General features: G+C 48.5%; 2 protein-coding genes across 5 annotated transcripts in view; both read right to left on the reverse strand.

Moving 5' to 3' along the window:
* Positions 1-5,081: 5,081 nt before the first annotated feature.
* Positions 5,082-8,086, reverse strand: SP5 (Sp5 transcription factor). The gene is made up of 2 exons (XM_072981531.2): positions 7,852-8,086; positions 5,082-6,972 (listed from the first exon to the last, which is right to left on the reverse strand). Exons 1-2 carry the CDS (start codon positions 7,900-7,902, stop codon positions 5,821-5,823), a joined length of 1,203 nt encoding a protein of 400 aa, XP_072837632.2. The 5' UTR covers positions 7,903-8,086; the 3' UTR covers positions 5,082-5,820.
* A 4,175-nt stretch (positions 8,087-12,261) lies between these two features.
* The window catches only part of MYO3B (myosin IIIB), a 324,047-nt gene continuing 320,306 nt past the window's right edge, over positions 12,262-16,002 (reverse strand). For all 4 annotated transcript variants that reach the window (XM_078394391.1, XM_078394389.1, XM_078394393.1 and 1 more), the window contains one exon: positions 12,262-12,800. The gene's annotated coding sequence lies outside the window, so the exon portion shown is untranslated. The remainder of the gene's footprint in view (positions 12,801-16,002) is intronic.

Genomic DNA, 16,002 nt, shown 5'->3' on the forward strand with positions numbered 1-16,002 from the left:
CACTAGCACCAAGATGGAAGTGCAATCCTTGAAGCACTTCCACCAGCACATTGCACAATCGGTTGGGCTGGGGATGCCCAGCTGATTGTGCAATTGCATGCTGGCTGGATAGCTTAGTGGTTTAGATACCTGGCTGTGGAGCCAGAGGTTGGGAGTTCGATTCCTCACTGTGCCTCCTGGAAGAAGAGCCAGCCTGTGTGGCTTTGGACAAACTGCTCAGTCCCAGGGCGCCCCCCTGAGGAAGGAAATGGTAAAACTCCTTCTTAGTACTGTATTCCCTTCCTGGAAAACCCTGAAAAGGATCACCATAAGTCAGAATCGACTTGATGACACATTATTATTAATTCCTTTAATTTACGCCCAAATAATTTTACATTACGCTGGCATGAACAGGATCTTGCCTATTATGCAACACCGATCCCTTTTTTAAAAAGCAGTTCTGAGAAGGATGTGTTGGGAGCCGAAATCTCCATCACTGAGCTAATTTGAAGAAGAAGAAAAATCCCGCCTGCAGCAACTCATCTAGCTCAGTAAAAGTATGCCATGTTAACAGTCTGCATATCAAACGCCCAGAATGAAATGTTTTAAGAAACTAATGGAAATTGCGTTTTGAGAAAAGGAAGTGCCAGAACTGTGACAAGTGAATCCTCGGGAGCCACCGTGCAGCAGAATACTAAAGACATCCCATTAAACAACTCAAGAGCATAGAAGCCATCATGCCTAGATACTTTAACAAAAACTGAACCCACTGTACCCAGTAGAAGCATTTGATCACTTGCACTAGTATATTAGAGGTGTTTAGCATATTTCAATTATGCTCAAAACCACAGCAATGTGTGTTTCAAGTCTGTTTCTTCTTAAGTAAGGGAAGTTGCAAATAAAGATTGATCAGTGAAAAAAAGACAGACCTTTCTCTCACATACACTCCTGTTCAGGATTGGCAGCAAATTTTCCTATTGAAATGAATGGACCCTAATCCTGAGTCAATGTGCATAGGGCCATCCTTAATGAGATGGTTCCCCATTATGCTGATGTACCTATTGGCTAATGGTGTATATATACTGCCTTCCTTTAGATCAAGCTGAAGGATGACTGCTAAGACTTGGGTTTCTGCTGATTAGAAGTCAGGAGAAAATGAATGTGTTGGTCTTTTCTCTCAAAGTTAGACAAAGTTAGTTTGGTCCTTCTGAAATCAATCAGGCTTGGGAGGCAAATTCTACCCATGTTGACTCAGAAATAAGCAATAATGGCAATTACGTCCCAATACGTTGCCCTTATGGAAAGTATGGAAAGTGAGACTGCCCCTCTCTCTGAGTTCTGCTCAATAATTAAAAAAAAATACAAACACTGTTTCAATGCAATGTGTGGAAAGCTTTCCAACAGAGGGACTAATGTCACAAGTTTAATGGATGACATGTACAAACCTACACTGCATGCCTAATAACAGCAGTAGAAGCACCAACAGCACCAGCATGTTGTCTGGTCGATCCTGACCTTTGCTAGGGCTCCTTAGATATGAAGTGCTCAGGAATGATTTCCTAGTTCCTTCAACTGAGGCCCTCTGTGCTGTGCAGCTTGCTCCAGAGTCCCAGACCACAGAGGCTGGCTCTTCTACAAGGCACAGGGGATGAACAAACTCCAGGTCAGTGAGCTTTCCAGCTGTATACTTGGCACAACTCTTAAAACTGAAAGGCATACACAGGCCAAGGATTCAGCATCAATGTTTCTGTAGGTTTTCCAACCTAGTGCACTCCAGATTTTCTGGATGACAACTCCCATCATTCCCAATATGGCTAAGGGTGATAGGAGTTGAAATCCAAAATGTATGGAAGACACTAAGTTGGGGAAGGTTACTGGCACTCAGTGTGTGTGTGCGCGCACACACACACATGCATGCACACGCTTCGAGTACTACACAGACCTGGTCTAGTTAAAGGCAGCAGTGACCCCGGCTTGTATGTGGATCCATCATAACCATTTGTTCTCCTGTTTGTGATTTGATGGAATAAAATGTGAAGACAAGTACTATAGGGAAAAAAAGTTATTCCCTGATTTTTCACTGAGATCAGACCAAGATCACAATCCTCAAATTCTCAGAGGACAGCTGATCTATTCAGGACCACATAGCTGAGGCCGGTCACTCTCCTGCATTGTGCCTGAGTTTGACTGGAACACGTGCCTGATGAGGAAAGCACAGCATGATCACAATAGGCTTATTCCTCTGTAGGTATGATTACGACTGTAACCTTCAAGCAATGGAAAGCAAACCAAAAACAGAATATCCTAGTTAGAATACATTACATTAAATGAGTATGTTCCCTATCTATTTCGAAAAATGATAAACGAATGAATCATAAACCAGTTCTTGGCCCCTACAAATACAGTAAAATGTGTAAAAACAGCCATGTTCATGCTTAATTACACAATGGAACAAACAAATGTTATAATCTACAATTCCCCCTTTGCACAATGGGGTTGTTAGAAACAGCGGTGGCATTGACATGTTTGCTTTATATGGCACAGTAGGGTTGGATCAAATCAGTGGGTCTAAAAGGGGTAAGAACGCAGCAGTGTAACTGATCTAATGAAATATCTACCACGGTCAGAAATACTTTGATCTAGCATCTATACATGTTTCTCTTCATCTCTGCTTCTTACCCAACAGCAATGAAGATACAGTATTATTTTGTTAAGTGGCTCTTGTACAACTGTAACAACAATGCTCTTTCCTTTATTCACATTGCCGTCACCAAAATCATTTGACAGTGCTATACAGGTAACTGGAACTAAGTGAATGATTTAAAAATCAAAGCACTGTTCCTTCTATAGTTTTGTAATTAAACTAATTCTGGTTGAAATTAAAGGAGGGGAGTGTGATAGTCTAGATACTTCAAAATAAATCCCACCATGTTCAGGATTGGTAAACTAGATACACTCAGAAGCAGAAAAGCTCCTCAGCACAAGACAAAAAGATATCAAAGAAAAGTAAATGAAAATGTGGCCCAAAGACTGTTTAACCTCCAGATTTTGCATCTGAGATAATAATAGTACTATAGAAGGCAATGGTATAAAATACTGTAATCTGAAAGCCAGTAACCTAAAGTACCAGATTAGGAGAAGCAATTCACTCATATAGACCAAGAAACGAAGCATTCATCTCTGCCAGCATTTTCTTGGCTTACTCCTGAGAAATTTATTTTCCCATGATAGAACTATCACAAGTACGAAAAGACTGGATTTCCAAATTTCTGTTAAATATATTTTGTACAATCTGTAAAACCTAAGATATATACATATCTTTATGCTGCATAAATTTATTTATTCCACTTATTTACTAATTAATCCATGAAATCCTACCTTTTAAAAGTTACAGTTACTATCCTCATCTGCTGTGTAATTTACAGGTGAGAATAAATGTAAATTCATCCATCTATTGGATGCAAATCATGGTATTCCTTAGTTTTAATGTGAAGAGGAATATGAATCCAACATGATTATCAAGACTTTGCCAATTGCCTATATTAAGATAAATAAAAGTACAAACTCATGTATACACTTGTCTAGTTCAAGGGGGAATTTCTATTAATGGCCCAACTACTCATTTTGAATTTGGTGTCAACAAAGCTTGCTACCAAAAATGTTAGTATGAACAGAGCTGACAACACAAACCTTGTTTTGTCCAGTATCAAAACAACCCCCCTCCATTTTAAATGAGAATGAACATTACTTTGTAGCAAATTCTTTATTTTAAAGGTAGTAGACAACTGCCCCTCCCAAGAATATGGAATTTTATTTTTGTAATGTACTGTATTTATATTTATGCAAAGTTACAGGATCTAGTTCAGCCAGTGTGCAAACACATGCTGTACAAGACGAGCACTTATCTGGTGATACTTTTTTCATGTTTAGAAAGCTGAAATCAAACTCTCTTAGAAACACATTAACAGTTACATGTCTCCACAGAAGTAGGCGTAGACAAATCTATAGGACTGCAGCTTAATTCTGTCATCAGGTTACAATGGGGGGGGGGGGAGAGGGACCCTTTTCCCTCTTCCTGCTGAAACTGAAATGTGAACTAACTGTAGTTGCGTGATAGACTGAACAACAGAATTAAATGGACATAAATTGATGAAGCAAGTCTATTGCATCCAGTTGCCATGTTGGTTTTCTCCTCCAGTCCAGAAAGCATATGGAGGTCTTAAACATCACGCATGGTCCAGCTAACGTTCAACATTTTGAAGCTTCACTGTATTCTGTGATCAAGAGCTTCTAAAACTTTGAGCTATCCTTCCTCTAACAAGGGACAAATATAGCCTTTTAAATAGAACTCTTTTACACCATAGGGAACTGATATCACAAAGAGCATTTCTCCCTTTTGAGATCCTGTTGGGAGTTTTGTTTGCATTATTCACCCTGCAAAGCTTTTAATTGTGTCGCAGCTAAAAGAACCAAGGCTGTTCTTTTGTTACATTTCATAGTTAAAACCTTGATCTGCGAGAGCTTCCTGAAAATGAAGCCATGAAGGCAGTCAGTTCCCTCCCCCCCTCCCCCAAATCAAAATGCATTCCCCAACAGAAAACTTTATTGTGATCTTTGCATTAATAGAAAAGGCTAACAAAACAGTACAGGAGATGCAGGTTGTGTTTCAAACTACTGACGTGCTCACCTAAAAAGTGGGAGATAGGTTTGTGGAGGCTAAAGAAACAAGGAAAAACAGATCTCCTTCAGACCATGTTATTTTATAAAGGGTTCAGAAGAAAGAAAGGATCAAATAAAACTGACTCAGTGGGATCTTCGCCATATGACCCACGTGTTAATGTATTTATTTTCACGCAGCGGTTTCAGTGTAGGTCGCTTTACAGAAACATCTCATGCTGTAGTTCTCAAAGGGAGCCAAGGAGGGGGATGAAGGAAACATTTTTTAAAAAATTCAAACAAAACTATTAAATAAGCTATACACAAAAGGCTGGTCTTTCTCCCTCAAGAGAGATGAAAAAGTTCAACAGTGAGTGGAAACAGGTCCTCTGTCATGGGGGCAAATGCAGCTACTGTGGCCATATTCTATTTCAATTCCTGTTAAAAAAAAAAAAACAGTAATCCAGCCCACTTTGACCAGGTATTTCCAAACAGCAACAAAACTGAGGCCATCTCCTCTGCGCCAGGTAACAGCTGCAAACACAAGAACACAGTAGTCCTGTCTTTCGAGGCTGACCAGATAGGTGATGGGTTCCCAGCATATCTTTTCTTTTCTCCACCACAAAAAAAGGCAGAAAATCCAAGCGAAGGAAGATTCTCCCCAGCATGTATCACAAATCCACAAAATTGCAAAGCTTGCAAGACTAAAGTGAGGTTTCAACCTCTCATAGACTTGGGAGGACCTGCTGGTACGACAAAGCTGCTAGTCCCTGAGGACTGGGGCTTCCAAGGTGAGAGTGCAAACCTCACCCAGGAGCAGGCTCAGAGTCCCTGGAGGCCTAAGGGTCTCTTGGGGGTTCCTATGAGAGGTCCAGCCAGCTGCTCCTTGAAAATGAGATGACAACCATGAGACACAACCATGTGTAGTCAGCCATTTTGGTCTCAAGATTTTCCAGGCCTCTTGTGAGGGGTGGTGCTCTTCCATCCTGGAGGGTCCTCATAAGATGCAAGACCTCCATGAGGGTGGTCCTGGATACTGCTAGGTCCAAGAAAGGCCCAAGAAAGGTCCAGAGCCTGCCAGGAGAAGCTGGAGGAGATCCCTGGCACCCCAGCCGGTTCTAGGCCCGGGGCCGCCCCCAAGACCAGACGTCCCCCCCCCCCCGCTCCCCCAGCAAAGCGAGCCGGTCACATGTCCCTGGGCTCCTCTCTTTTGACTGCGCAGGCGTGGCCGGTGCCGCCCCCCGCCGGGCCCAGCGCGCCCCCGCCGCCGGCCGCCTTGAGCCGCTTGTTCTGGTGGGTCTTCACGTGCTTGGCCAGGTGGTCGCTGCGCATGAAGCGCTTCCCGCACTCGGCGCAGCCGAAGCGCTTCTCGCCCGTGTGAGTCCGCAGGTGCCGCTGGAGCTCGTCGGAGCGGGTGAAGCTCTTGCCGCAGAAGAGCCAGTTGCACACGAAGGGCCGCTCGCCCGTGTGCCAGCGCAGGTGCGCCTTCAGGTGCGACGTCTTGCCGTAGACCTTCCCGCAGCCGGGCAGGTGGCACACGTGCTGCTTCTTCTTGCCGGGCTCGCCCGCCGCGGCTTCGGGGCCGCCGCCGCCGCCGCCGCCTCCCCCCGACGCCGCCGAGGCCTGGCAGTTGGGGCAGCGGCAGCGCCGGCAGCGCCGGGCGGGGGCGGCCAGGGGCGCCTTGGGGTGCAGCAGGGCGGCCAGCTGCGTCTGGTACTGCGCCAGCTCCGAGGGCGCCAACACCAGCCCGCGCGGGAGGCCGGCGGCGGCGAAGCGGTGGGCGCAGGGGCCCGGGCCGCCCGCCGCCCCCGCCGGCTGGATGCTCCACCAGGGGAGGTCGTCGGGCGCCGGCGAGAGCTGCCTGCTGCACGGCTGGGGGCCCGGAGGAGGCGGGGGCGGCGGGGGCAGCAGGTTGGAGTAGCCCGGAGGGAGGGCGGCCTGGGCGCCGTAGGGCACGTAGGTGGGCGGCGGCGGCGGCGGGCAGCCGGCGGGGAGGGCGCCCATGGTGGGCGGCAGCATCTTGACGGGCGAGAACTCGTAGGGGTAGGACGGGTCGGCGGGCGGCGTCAGCGGCAGCTCGTGGCCGGCCCCGAAGGCGGGCGGCTGCGCGGCGAGCCCCAGGCTGGGCGGCGGGGCCAGGCCGCCCGGCGAAGGGGCGGGCATCTCGCTGCTCCACGGGTGGAAGAGCCGGGACGGCGAGCCCAAGGTCGGCTCATAGGAGACCTGGAGGAAGTCCGACGGAGCGCCCGGCTGCCCGATCCGGCTGCAGGTGGCCGCCAGGAGGGCCAGCGGCGACGCGTGCTTGGCCACGTCGGGGGAGGCGCTCGGAGTGCGATCCTGCCGCGGGCGAGGAGGACGAGAGAAAGCCAGAGAGAGAGAGAGAGAGAGAGAAATCGAGATCAACTGTTAGACGGTTGCGCCCGCCTCGGCCCCGGCCGCCCTCCCTCCCAGCGCGCCTCCCTTCGAAAAGCGCCCCTTGCCACTCTCCCGGGGCCGGACCGGACACGGGAGAAAGTTTACCGCTGTTCGCCACAAATAAAGCACCCGTGGCTGCGCGTGGGGGCGGAGGAGTCGGTCGGAGGGGAGGAGGGAAAAGGCCCAGCAAGGGGGGGGAGGAGGAGGGGGGTGCCTGCCTGGAGGGAAGCACCAAGCGCTCCGTCACCCGCCGCGACCCCCCGCCCGCTCGGGGGAACGGCGCTGGAAGCTCCCGCCCGGCCCCCTCCCCCAGGCCCATCCGCCCCCTCCTTCTCCCCCCCCCCGCGCCCTCGGGGCCACCCGGGCTCCAGCACACCCGGCGGGGGGGGGGGAGAGGGGAGGAGAAGGCCTTCGAGGGCGCGGGGGGGAGGCTGAGCCCCGGGCCGGAGAGGAGTTGCGCGGGGCGCTCGCTCCGCACCGGCCAGTCTTTAAAGAAAAAGGCGGCGGGGGGGGAGAGAGAAAAAGGAAAACTTCCTTCCCGGTCGCTCGGAGCGCCGCTTCCCAACCTCCCTCGCATCGGCGGCTCGCTGAACTCGCTTCCTCGGACTCCACTTCTAGGGACTCCGCAACTTTTAGGGATCACCGCCGGGCGCTCCTGCTCGTTTCCGCCGCCCGAGTCCGGCGGCCTACCTCCGCTCTCGCCCCGCCGGCGTCGTCCCGTCCCTCTCGCCCCAACTCCCCAAGTCCCCTTTCCCGGGGAGAACTTGCGGCGGCCCGGCGCGCTCTTCCCGACCGACTGACCTGCAGGAACGCCTGGAGCGGATCGTTCCGGAGGACGGCCACGGCGGCCATGGCGGCTGCTACCCCCGCCGCGCCGGGAGGGTGGAGGAGGGCCCGGGAGGGCAACGCCGCGGCATGGGGTGGCCCGGGCAGCGGGGAGGGGAGGGGAGGGCAGCCGAGGAGCGGCCCCGGTGCCGCCGCCGCCGAGCGCCTCCTCGCCTCCGCGCTCGCGGCCCCTTCCGCGCCCCCTTCCTTCGGCGCTCAGCTCGGCCGCCGGCCCGGGCGCAGCGCGATCTCCGCGGACTGTCTGGCAGCGCCAGGATCACCTCCAAGAATTTGATAAGGACTTTGCTGGGCCGCCAGCCAGTCAGAAGGAAGATTTATGGCTTTGAAGTTTGCCGCTACCCAATCATCAAAGAATAGCGGCTCTTTCAGAAGCGAAAGCAAATCCTTTGAATCCACAAAGCTCCTATGGTGTGTTTGTTGGTCTGGATAAAAGAACTGATTATTAGGGGGGATGGGAAGGGAGGAGATAAAGGCGGGACAATTAATGAAGTAATCACTATGTGGGAAATGTATATACACAAATAATTGGATTTTCTTGATCAAAGGGACCCTTACCGCCTGGAGACCCTCGCACTCCACGTTCGCATCTCGTCCCACCCCCACTTCTATTCCTCCTTTTAAAAAAAGAAATGTATATTGCGATTAAGGATTTTTAGCTGAGCCCTACATTGACAATACATCTTTGTTACGTCCGATGATATCTTCCTCGGGATCCCTCCCTTTAAAGGGGTGACACTCAAGACTTGGTTGCCTTTCAAACAAACAAACAAACAAACAAACAAACAAACAAACAAAAAATGCTCCCAGCCCGTCTCTGAAGGCTCGCCTCGCGGAGTCTCCCTTTGTGGTTTAAATTCCTGAAAACAGAGAAATACGAAGCGAGGCACCCTCTGCAAACATTTAAAATAAAACGAAATAGACAGCGAAACCCCCTGACTGTTCTGGAACGGGGGCTTGCGAACAAGAAGTTTAAATTGAAGTTCGTAATTCAGGGCGCACGGCTCCTCCTGAAAGAGGTCGCTTTACAAACCGCGTGAGTTTGATTGCCGTCGCATCTTTGCAACCCAGTCCGTTTTTCAAACGGTTGTGGAGAAAAAAAGGCTTGCGAATGAGACGCGGAGTGGGGGGGGGGGGGTTGGGGGTTGGGTTCCTCCCCAACTTTAATCCCCAGGGAAGGAAATCCGCCCAGGCTTTCAAAGCGTGCGCCTAACCTTCCTTTTATACCCACTCATCAAAGCCTCGGCGTCGCGCTCATTCAAAGCTCCCGCACCCAAAGCGGGGGGGGGGGGGGCTTGGCTCCTGCGTTGTATGGAAGTTGCGGTGAGGTCGGTGGCTGGCGGGGTCCAAGTCTTTGGGGGGGGGCGGGGCGGGGAAGGGAAGGAGGGCAGACCTGGGCTGCAAGGCGGGGCGCTTCGCTTGGGAACCGCTTCGGCTGAAGACCTCGGCAGCTCCCAAGTCCCAGGGAGCGGCTCCGAAGTCTCCCGGCCGTCCTTCTGCTAGCCAGAACCAAGGACGCAGGGCCAAGAAGGGCGCTCAGATGGGCGCTCAGCTTTCTCAGGCCCCCTACTCCCCCGGCAAGGTCAAATTTCTAGGGCGAGCCACGTGGGAACGCAAGCCTTGGGGCCCCGTCTGCTTTTGGCACTCGGCTTGAATTTGCGTTAAAAAAAAAAGCCGGGGGAGGGGACACGTGTCACCCCGGGCCAGAACTCGGAAGTTCACGTGGACGGCGGCAGGAGCGTTTTCTTGCTTCCGGGACAAAGTTCTCACCGGCCGCGGAGCAGATCGGGGGAGCGCACAAGACTTCGCTCTGCCTCCGATCTCGCCTTCGCGGAGGTGTTGCGCCGGTTTCTCCGCCTGCCGGGGAAGGACCACACACACCCCTTTCTCCCGCTCCCCCCCTTCGACCCCAACGTGAGGTTTCGACACGTGCCCAAGGGGGGTTTCCCCACTGCAACTCAGGAAGCGCCCCCCCCCCGGGGCCGGTGTCGGTCTGGCTCTCCCTGGACGAAGAACGCGTGGCCTCTCTGCGCCCCGGCCGGGGCTGGCGTGCGAGCGAGGATGCCTCGGAAGGGACTCCGGGGCTCCGGAGGGAAGCGCAGGAAAAAGGCACCGCTCGACTTCCCCACGAGCCACGCAGTTGTGGGGGGGGGGGGGGACTTCGCCTGGGACTCGTCACTGATTGATCAGATCAGTAATACGGAAGTACAGGAATCCGCGGGGAGAAGAAAGGAAAAGGCTCTTTACTAAGAGTGGCAGGCATCCCTCCCCTCCACCTCGCCCCAGCGTCTTTCACTAAAATCTGGGACCGCAGTTCCAATGATCTGCTTGCTTGCAATTCTGTTGCCTAGGCATATGTACAGATGTAACTTTCACATACAGATCCCGATATATTTCTTGGTATGTGTGTAAACGTATACGAACAACGTGAGCCGATGTAAAACTAACGGGTGCACGGCTCCGTTCTTCCCCCTGTGCCAGCAACGGACCATTTCTGCCTCTTCAGCGATTGTTGGGTTGCAGTTCCCATCAGCCCTTTTTTCCCCAGGGACAGGATGAGAGGCTGTCCCTCGGCCCCCTTTGGAGGTGGAGAACTTTTGGTGCTCCAGATGTTCCGGACCTCAGCTTCCAGAATCCCCATCCTCTTATTCCTTGTGCTGAAGGACTATGGGAGTGGTAGCCCAAAATAGCTGGAGTACCCAAGGTTCCCAAGTACCCAAGTGGCATTGGTGGGGGTGGGGGAGGGAGAGAATGAGTGCTCAGTCCCAACATCAAGAGCAGGAGGAAGGAGGCCAGTGTTTTCCCCACCCCACCCACTTCTTGGGGTATGATCTCTCATTGACAGAAATGGTTGGAAGGCTCTAAGTAGCCAACATCACAGTACTGTTGTGTTTTGTTGAGTTGTTTGTTATTCTTCATCACCTTCCATCAGTAATATTAAGATGTATTCTTACCAAGCCATGAAATATACGGCAATTGTTACAGGTCGCGGGGAGGGGAGGTAGCAATAACATAATCATCATCTTTGCAGAGCTGGAAAGGGCCCCATGGATCATAGGGACCAGCCCCTGTGAAGGAGGTGCCATGGGGGATTGAACTCCCAACCCCTCTCAAAGCACTCAGTGGTCCAGCAGTTCCTTCTGCCTCTACCTCATGTCCTCCTTTGATTGCGTGAAACTTTTACAAAAATTGTGTGAAATGGTCCTTCCCTATCAAACCGCTTCCGGAAATGTTTTTTTTTTTTTTTTTTTTAAGCAGGCGTGTTAGTCCGTGCAAGCATATCCAGGCAAAAATGAAAACAGAAAGGTTATGGCTCCTTAAAAGACCAGCTGTTGCATTTCATTGTGAGCTTTTGTGGACAGATCCACTTCTTCAGACATATCAGAGTGAATATCTAATGCTTCACTCTAATATGCCAGAGGAAGTGGAAGTATCCAGCACAGCTCATACTGAAATACAACAACCTAAGGTAGCCTATGGGATGTGGTGGCGCTGCGGGCTAAACTGCAGAAGCCTTTGTGTGCTGCAAGGTCAGAAGACCAGCAGTCGTAAGATCGGATCCACCTGTTGGAGTGCGCTCCCATCGCTTTGTCCCAGCTCCTCACCAACCTAGCAGTTCAAAAGCATGTAAAAATGCGAGTAGATGAATAGGTACCACCAAGGTGGGAAGGTAAAATGGTGTTCCCTAGTCACGCTGGCCACGTGACAACGGAAACTGTCTTCAGACAGGCGCTAGCTCTACAGGTTGGAAACAGGGATGAGCACTGCCCCCCTAGAGTCGGACACGACTGGACTAAAAATGTCAAGGGGATCCTTTACCTTTACCTAAGGTACTACAACATCTTTGTCCTCTATTTTTGTTCTGTTTTGTCTGGATATGCTTCTGGAAAAGTTTGGCTAAAGGGGTTTCCTAATCATCATCATGTGCCATTGAGTCACTTCTGACTTATGGCAACTTTTTTTCAGGGCTTTCCAGAAAAAGAATTCTCAGAAGTGGTTTCCCTTTCCCTTCTTAACTTGTTGATACGAGGACAGATGCAGTGCCACAAGAGAAGGAAGAGCCCAACCTGTCCACATTCCTTCCCCCCCCCCCCCCCAAGTAAGTGAACCAGAGCCTCAGGGCCTTTCAGCACAGTCTGGTGAGGCAGGTTGACAAGTATAAGTCCCCTTGAGTTCAGGTGTCAGAAAGAGGACTGCAGTGCCAAGCTGGTTGAACTGGGGTGTCTTTTTGCTATAGATTCGCTGATGTTTGGAAGAAGTGCCCCTAAGGAGGGCACTCTGCTCTCCTGAGACCAGATCCATCGTGCTGGGAGGATTGGAGGTGGGACGAACACTGCTGGGAAAGAAGGAAAAGGAGCCGAAGGGACATTTTTTTTTCACAAGGCTATTTTTATTTTACTTTTTAAAAGGAGTTACGAAGGTCCTAGCAGGACCAAAAAAAAAAAAAAAACAACCCATGACTTCAAGTGTTAGAGAAAAGCAAGGAAAGAGACACAGCAAGGACTCACCGAAGCTTTACAAAATGATCTTAAAAAGAGGAGGGCATCCAGAGCCCTTCAAACCAAAGCAGGCAACTTCACGTAAGACAGGACTGGGAGAAACCTCAGCTCTCTGACCTCAGATGCTCTCACCTCCGGAGCAGCGACAGGATGATGATCTGCTTCCCTCCTCCACATTTGGCCACAGCCAGGTGAAAAAAAAAAGTTCCCTAGAAACCCAGAGCCCGGGGGGGGGAGGGGGCAACTGGCGAGGGGCAAGACGACAGCAGCAGCGAAGGCAAAACCGCAGGCCTGCCCGCCACTGTTCCAGAAGCAGCAGCAGGAAGAGCAAGGGATTCAGGCTTCTTGGCAGGACTCCTTTTCCCCCCAGTTCCTTATCCCCCCCAAGAAAAATGGGACAAAGGCAATCTGGAGAGGGAAAAAAAAATAAAGAGACTTGTCAATTTTCTCTGGTGGAAGAAGAAAGAGTATTCCAGGCAACTCAGCAAAGGGAGGGAAACTTGAGAGATATTCATATCCATCCCCCCTCCCCACCAAAAGCAGGACCAACAAGTACTTGTGTGCATACATGTGTGTGTATACAGGCACTGAGATTTTCCTAATAATTCAAAAGGTGTTCACCCAAACCATTCCAGTAACATATTCTGAATGCATCCGTGCTACAGTTCAGCCATGTTCTCTCTGGATGAATAGCAAGCTCCCTCTTTTATACAGCATCTCAGTAGCATTCCATTTTGGAGCTCCTCACCCTTCTGCTCCGTTGAGTCCTGGACAAGCCCTGCCCTAATAGGACGACCGAGTGGGCTGTAGCTGAAACAGTAGGCAGTAGCGACAAAGCACGCTCAGGGATAAATGTCCACACCGGGGGGGGGGGGACTTGAATGGCTGAGATGTATCACCTTATCTTCAAACCCCATAGGAAGTATTGATGGTGACATCCTTTGACTTCCTAAGTTAGTGGGATCAGAACTCCTACTAAGGCCCTGGCTAAAACCTCTTGCGTACTCTGAAGCCTTTGCACACAGCAAGCAGGGCAGAAGAGATGGAGTTGCCTGGGGACCAAGCCAGTCCGCTGGGCCATTGAGCTTCCCACTGTCTGCTGTGACTGGTAGCACTTCTCTAGGGGAAATTCCCACTCCCACCTGGAAAGGCCACGAATCAAACAACTTGGGACTTTCTGCATGCAAAGTACTGTACGTGGTCTGTCAGGGAGCCCCAAACTTGTACAAAGTTTGTGTTTGGGAAACACTCACCTGATTTCTTTTTAAAATATTGTCAACTAAAGAAAGTTAATAATAACAACACTAACATAAAACTTGTATACATACAACATAAGTATAATTCCCTGCCTGTGCCATCATCACCCTCGGAACCCTCAGTAACCAGAAATATCCTTTTAATCACTTTTCACCCCATTCCACTCCAAAAATACATTGATTCTTCTGCTGGCTTGTGACCTTTCCCTTTCACAAAGACATACTTCAAATATAAATTCCATACCGCTTTAAAATCATTATGTTTTGTCCTCCCCCCTCTTACTTTCATTTCATATGTTAGCTTATCATTAATAGCTAAACTCCACATTTCTTTGTACCAATCTTCAAGATTAATTTGCTTGCCACTTTTCCAATTTTTGCAAATATTAATCTTGCTACTGTGACCATTATAGCAATTAACTCTTTCTGTTCTTTTTAAAGATGGTCATTCTTAATTATATTTAATAGTGCAATAGTTAGTTATATTTGAATATTATATCCATTAATTTCTCTAATTTCTTTAAAAATCAGTGCCCATTCTTTCTTTCTTATTTCACAAGTCCACCACATATGCATATAAGTCCCCTTTTCTTTTTTTACATCTCCAGCACTGAGATGGTACATTTTTATTTATTCAGTCTTGCAGGGGAAAGGCACCATCTCCATGCAAGCTTATGGCAGTTTTCTTTTACCTTTATAGACACATTCTTTGTAACCATATTTTATTCTGTTCCTCACTTTTGACCTCTTCTTCTAAATCCTCTTGCCACTAGTTTTTCATCATAGCTTTTTCAGATCCCACTTGTATTAAAATCTTATAAATTACACTAACTGTACCCTTTCTTTTGTTTTCTTCCTCTTGAATTTGTCTTTGGTCAATGATCTCCATAAATTTTGTCAGTTTTCTAATTTCTCCTATTTTTCTGGTTCACTTCCTTGTCCAGCTTTCCATTTGGAGTATATTTAACCAAGATATCCCCTCTTCCTGCCCAAAAATTTCCTTTATAGTATTTTTATCTTTCATCTTTTTCATCCAACTCATTGTATTTAACCTCTTCTCTACTAATACCTCTTTAAGTTTAGTTTTAAGAGTTTTGGGGAAGTTCTGAGTCTCCACTAGTTGTTGTAATGGGGAAATAAGTGGGCTCATTATATATCTATTTTCTTTCCAACATTCTAACATGTTCTTCAAAAAGGGTTTAGTTATTCTCTTTATTTTTTCTACAATTTTTTCTTTAAAGAGGAAGTCCTCCAATCTGTTAGAACATTCTGACATTTCCATTGCCCTCCATGTTAAATATCTATTATTTTCAATAATATACGGAATATGTCTAAGCTGGTTTGCAATGTAATACATTATAACATTTGGTAATCCAAGCCCTCCTTCTTTTTGTGGAATATACCATAGTTTCTTACTAATCCTTGTTCGTTTGTTTCTGTTACAATAGTTAATTACCTACTTCTGCCAATATTTCAAATATGTTTCTCCTATCTTTTTTGGGAGCATCCAAAATGCAAAATTAAGTTTAGGAATAATCTTCATTTTACATAATGCTATTCTTCTCACTCACCTGACTTCTCAGAGGGATAGTTTGGTTCATTGGCCTTAGGCTTCTTTGGGTTTGAATTGTAAGAATTTCAAAACATGGCCAATATCTCTCTCTCTCTCTCTCTCTCTCTCTCTCAATCTCCCTCCCTCCCTCTCCCTCTTCTTTGTGTTCCCCAGAAGTACAATACAGAGGAAAAAGTCCCCTACCTCATGCTGTTGTGAGAATGAATGGGATGGAGATGGTCTGAACACTGAAGGCACAATCTAGCAAGAGTCAGACCAGAATACAGTAGGGGTTTAAAGTTAGCAATAATTCACATTACAGTGCTTTAAACTTTCAGGAGATTATGTTCTGAATATCCAGTGTGAATTAACAGTGCCTATACTGTTTCTCCAAATACATAAGACCAACTTTTAATATCAGTATTGCACTGAAATTAGTCTTTTATTAAAATAAATGACACAGTTGACAGCAGAATCTCATGCTTAGGCTGTAAAGCTCTGGGTAGGGACTGTTCTATTATTAATCATTGTAAATGACTCTGGGACACTGAAGGTGAGATAAAAATACTCATAAGCTATGGGACTACTCTAGAGTAACTAACAATTCAGTGAGCAGATTCCTAGATAATTATTTACAGTACAGCACTAATTAGTCATGGATCAGAGAACTAAGAACAAACTAAAAGTTTAAGCTGATATTGGGGTTGGCTGCCCAGTTCAGTCTGAATGAATAAAATGTCATTATGGGTCTTTTAAACATGCATAATACACAATAATAAAACTACAGTATTCTGAGCATGAA

The sequence above is a fragment of the Pogona vitticeps genome, chromosome 1 (genome assembly GCF_051106095.1).
Source record: "Pogona vitticeps strain Pit_001003342236 chromosome 1, PviZW2.1, whole genome shotgun sequence".
Classification (NCBI taxonomy): Eukaryota; Metazoa; Chordata; class Lepidosauria; order Squamata; family Agamidae; genus Pogona; species Pogona vitticeps.

What these genes read in the sequence shown, in the direction of transcription:
- SP5 (XM_072981531.2), bottom strand. Translation starts at nt 7,902, where the DNA reads ATGGCCGCCGTGGCCGTCCTCCGGAACGATCCGCTCCAGGCGTTCCTG. An exon ending in CGCTCCAGGCGTTCCTGCAG is followed by an intron (nt 6,973 to 7,851) that starts GTCAGTCGGTCG and finishes CGCCCGCGGCAG; the next exon opens with GATCGCACTCCGAGCGCCTC.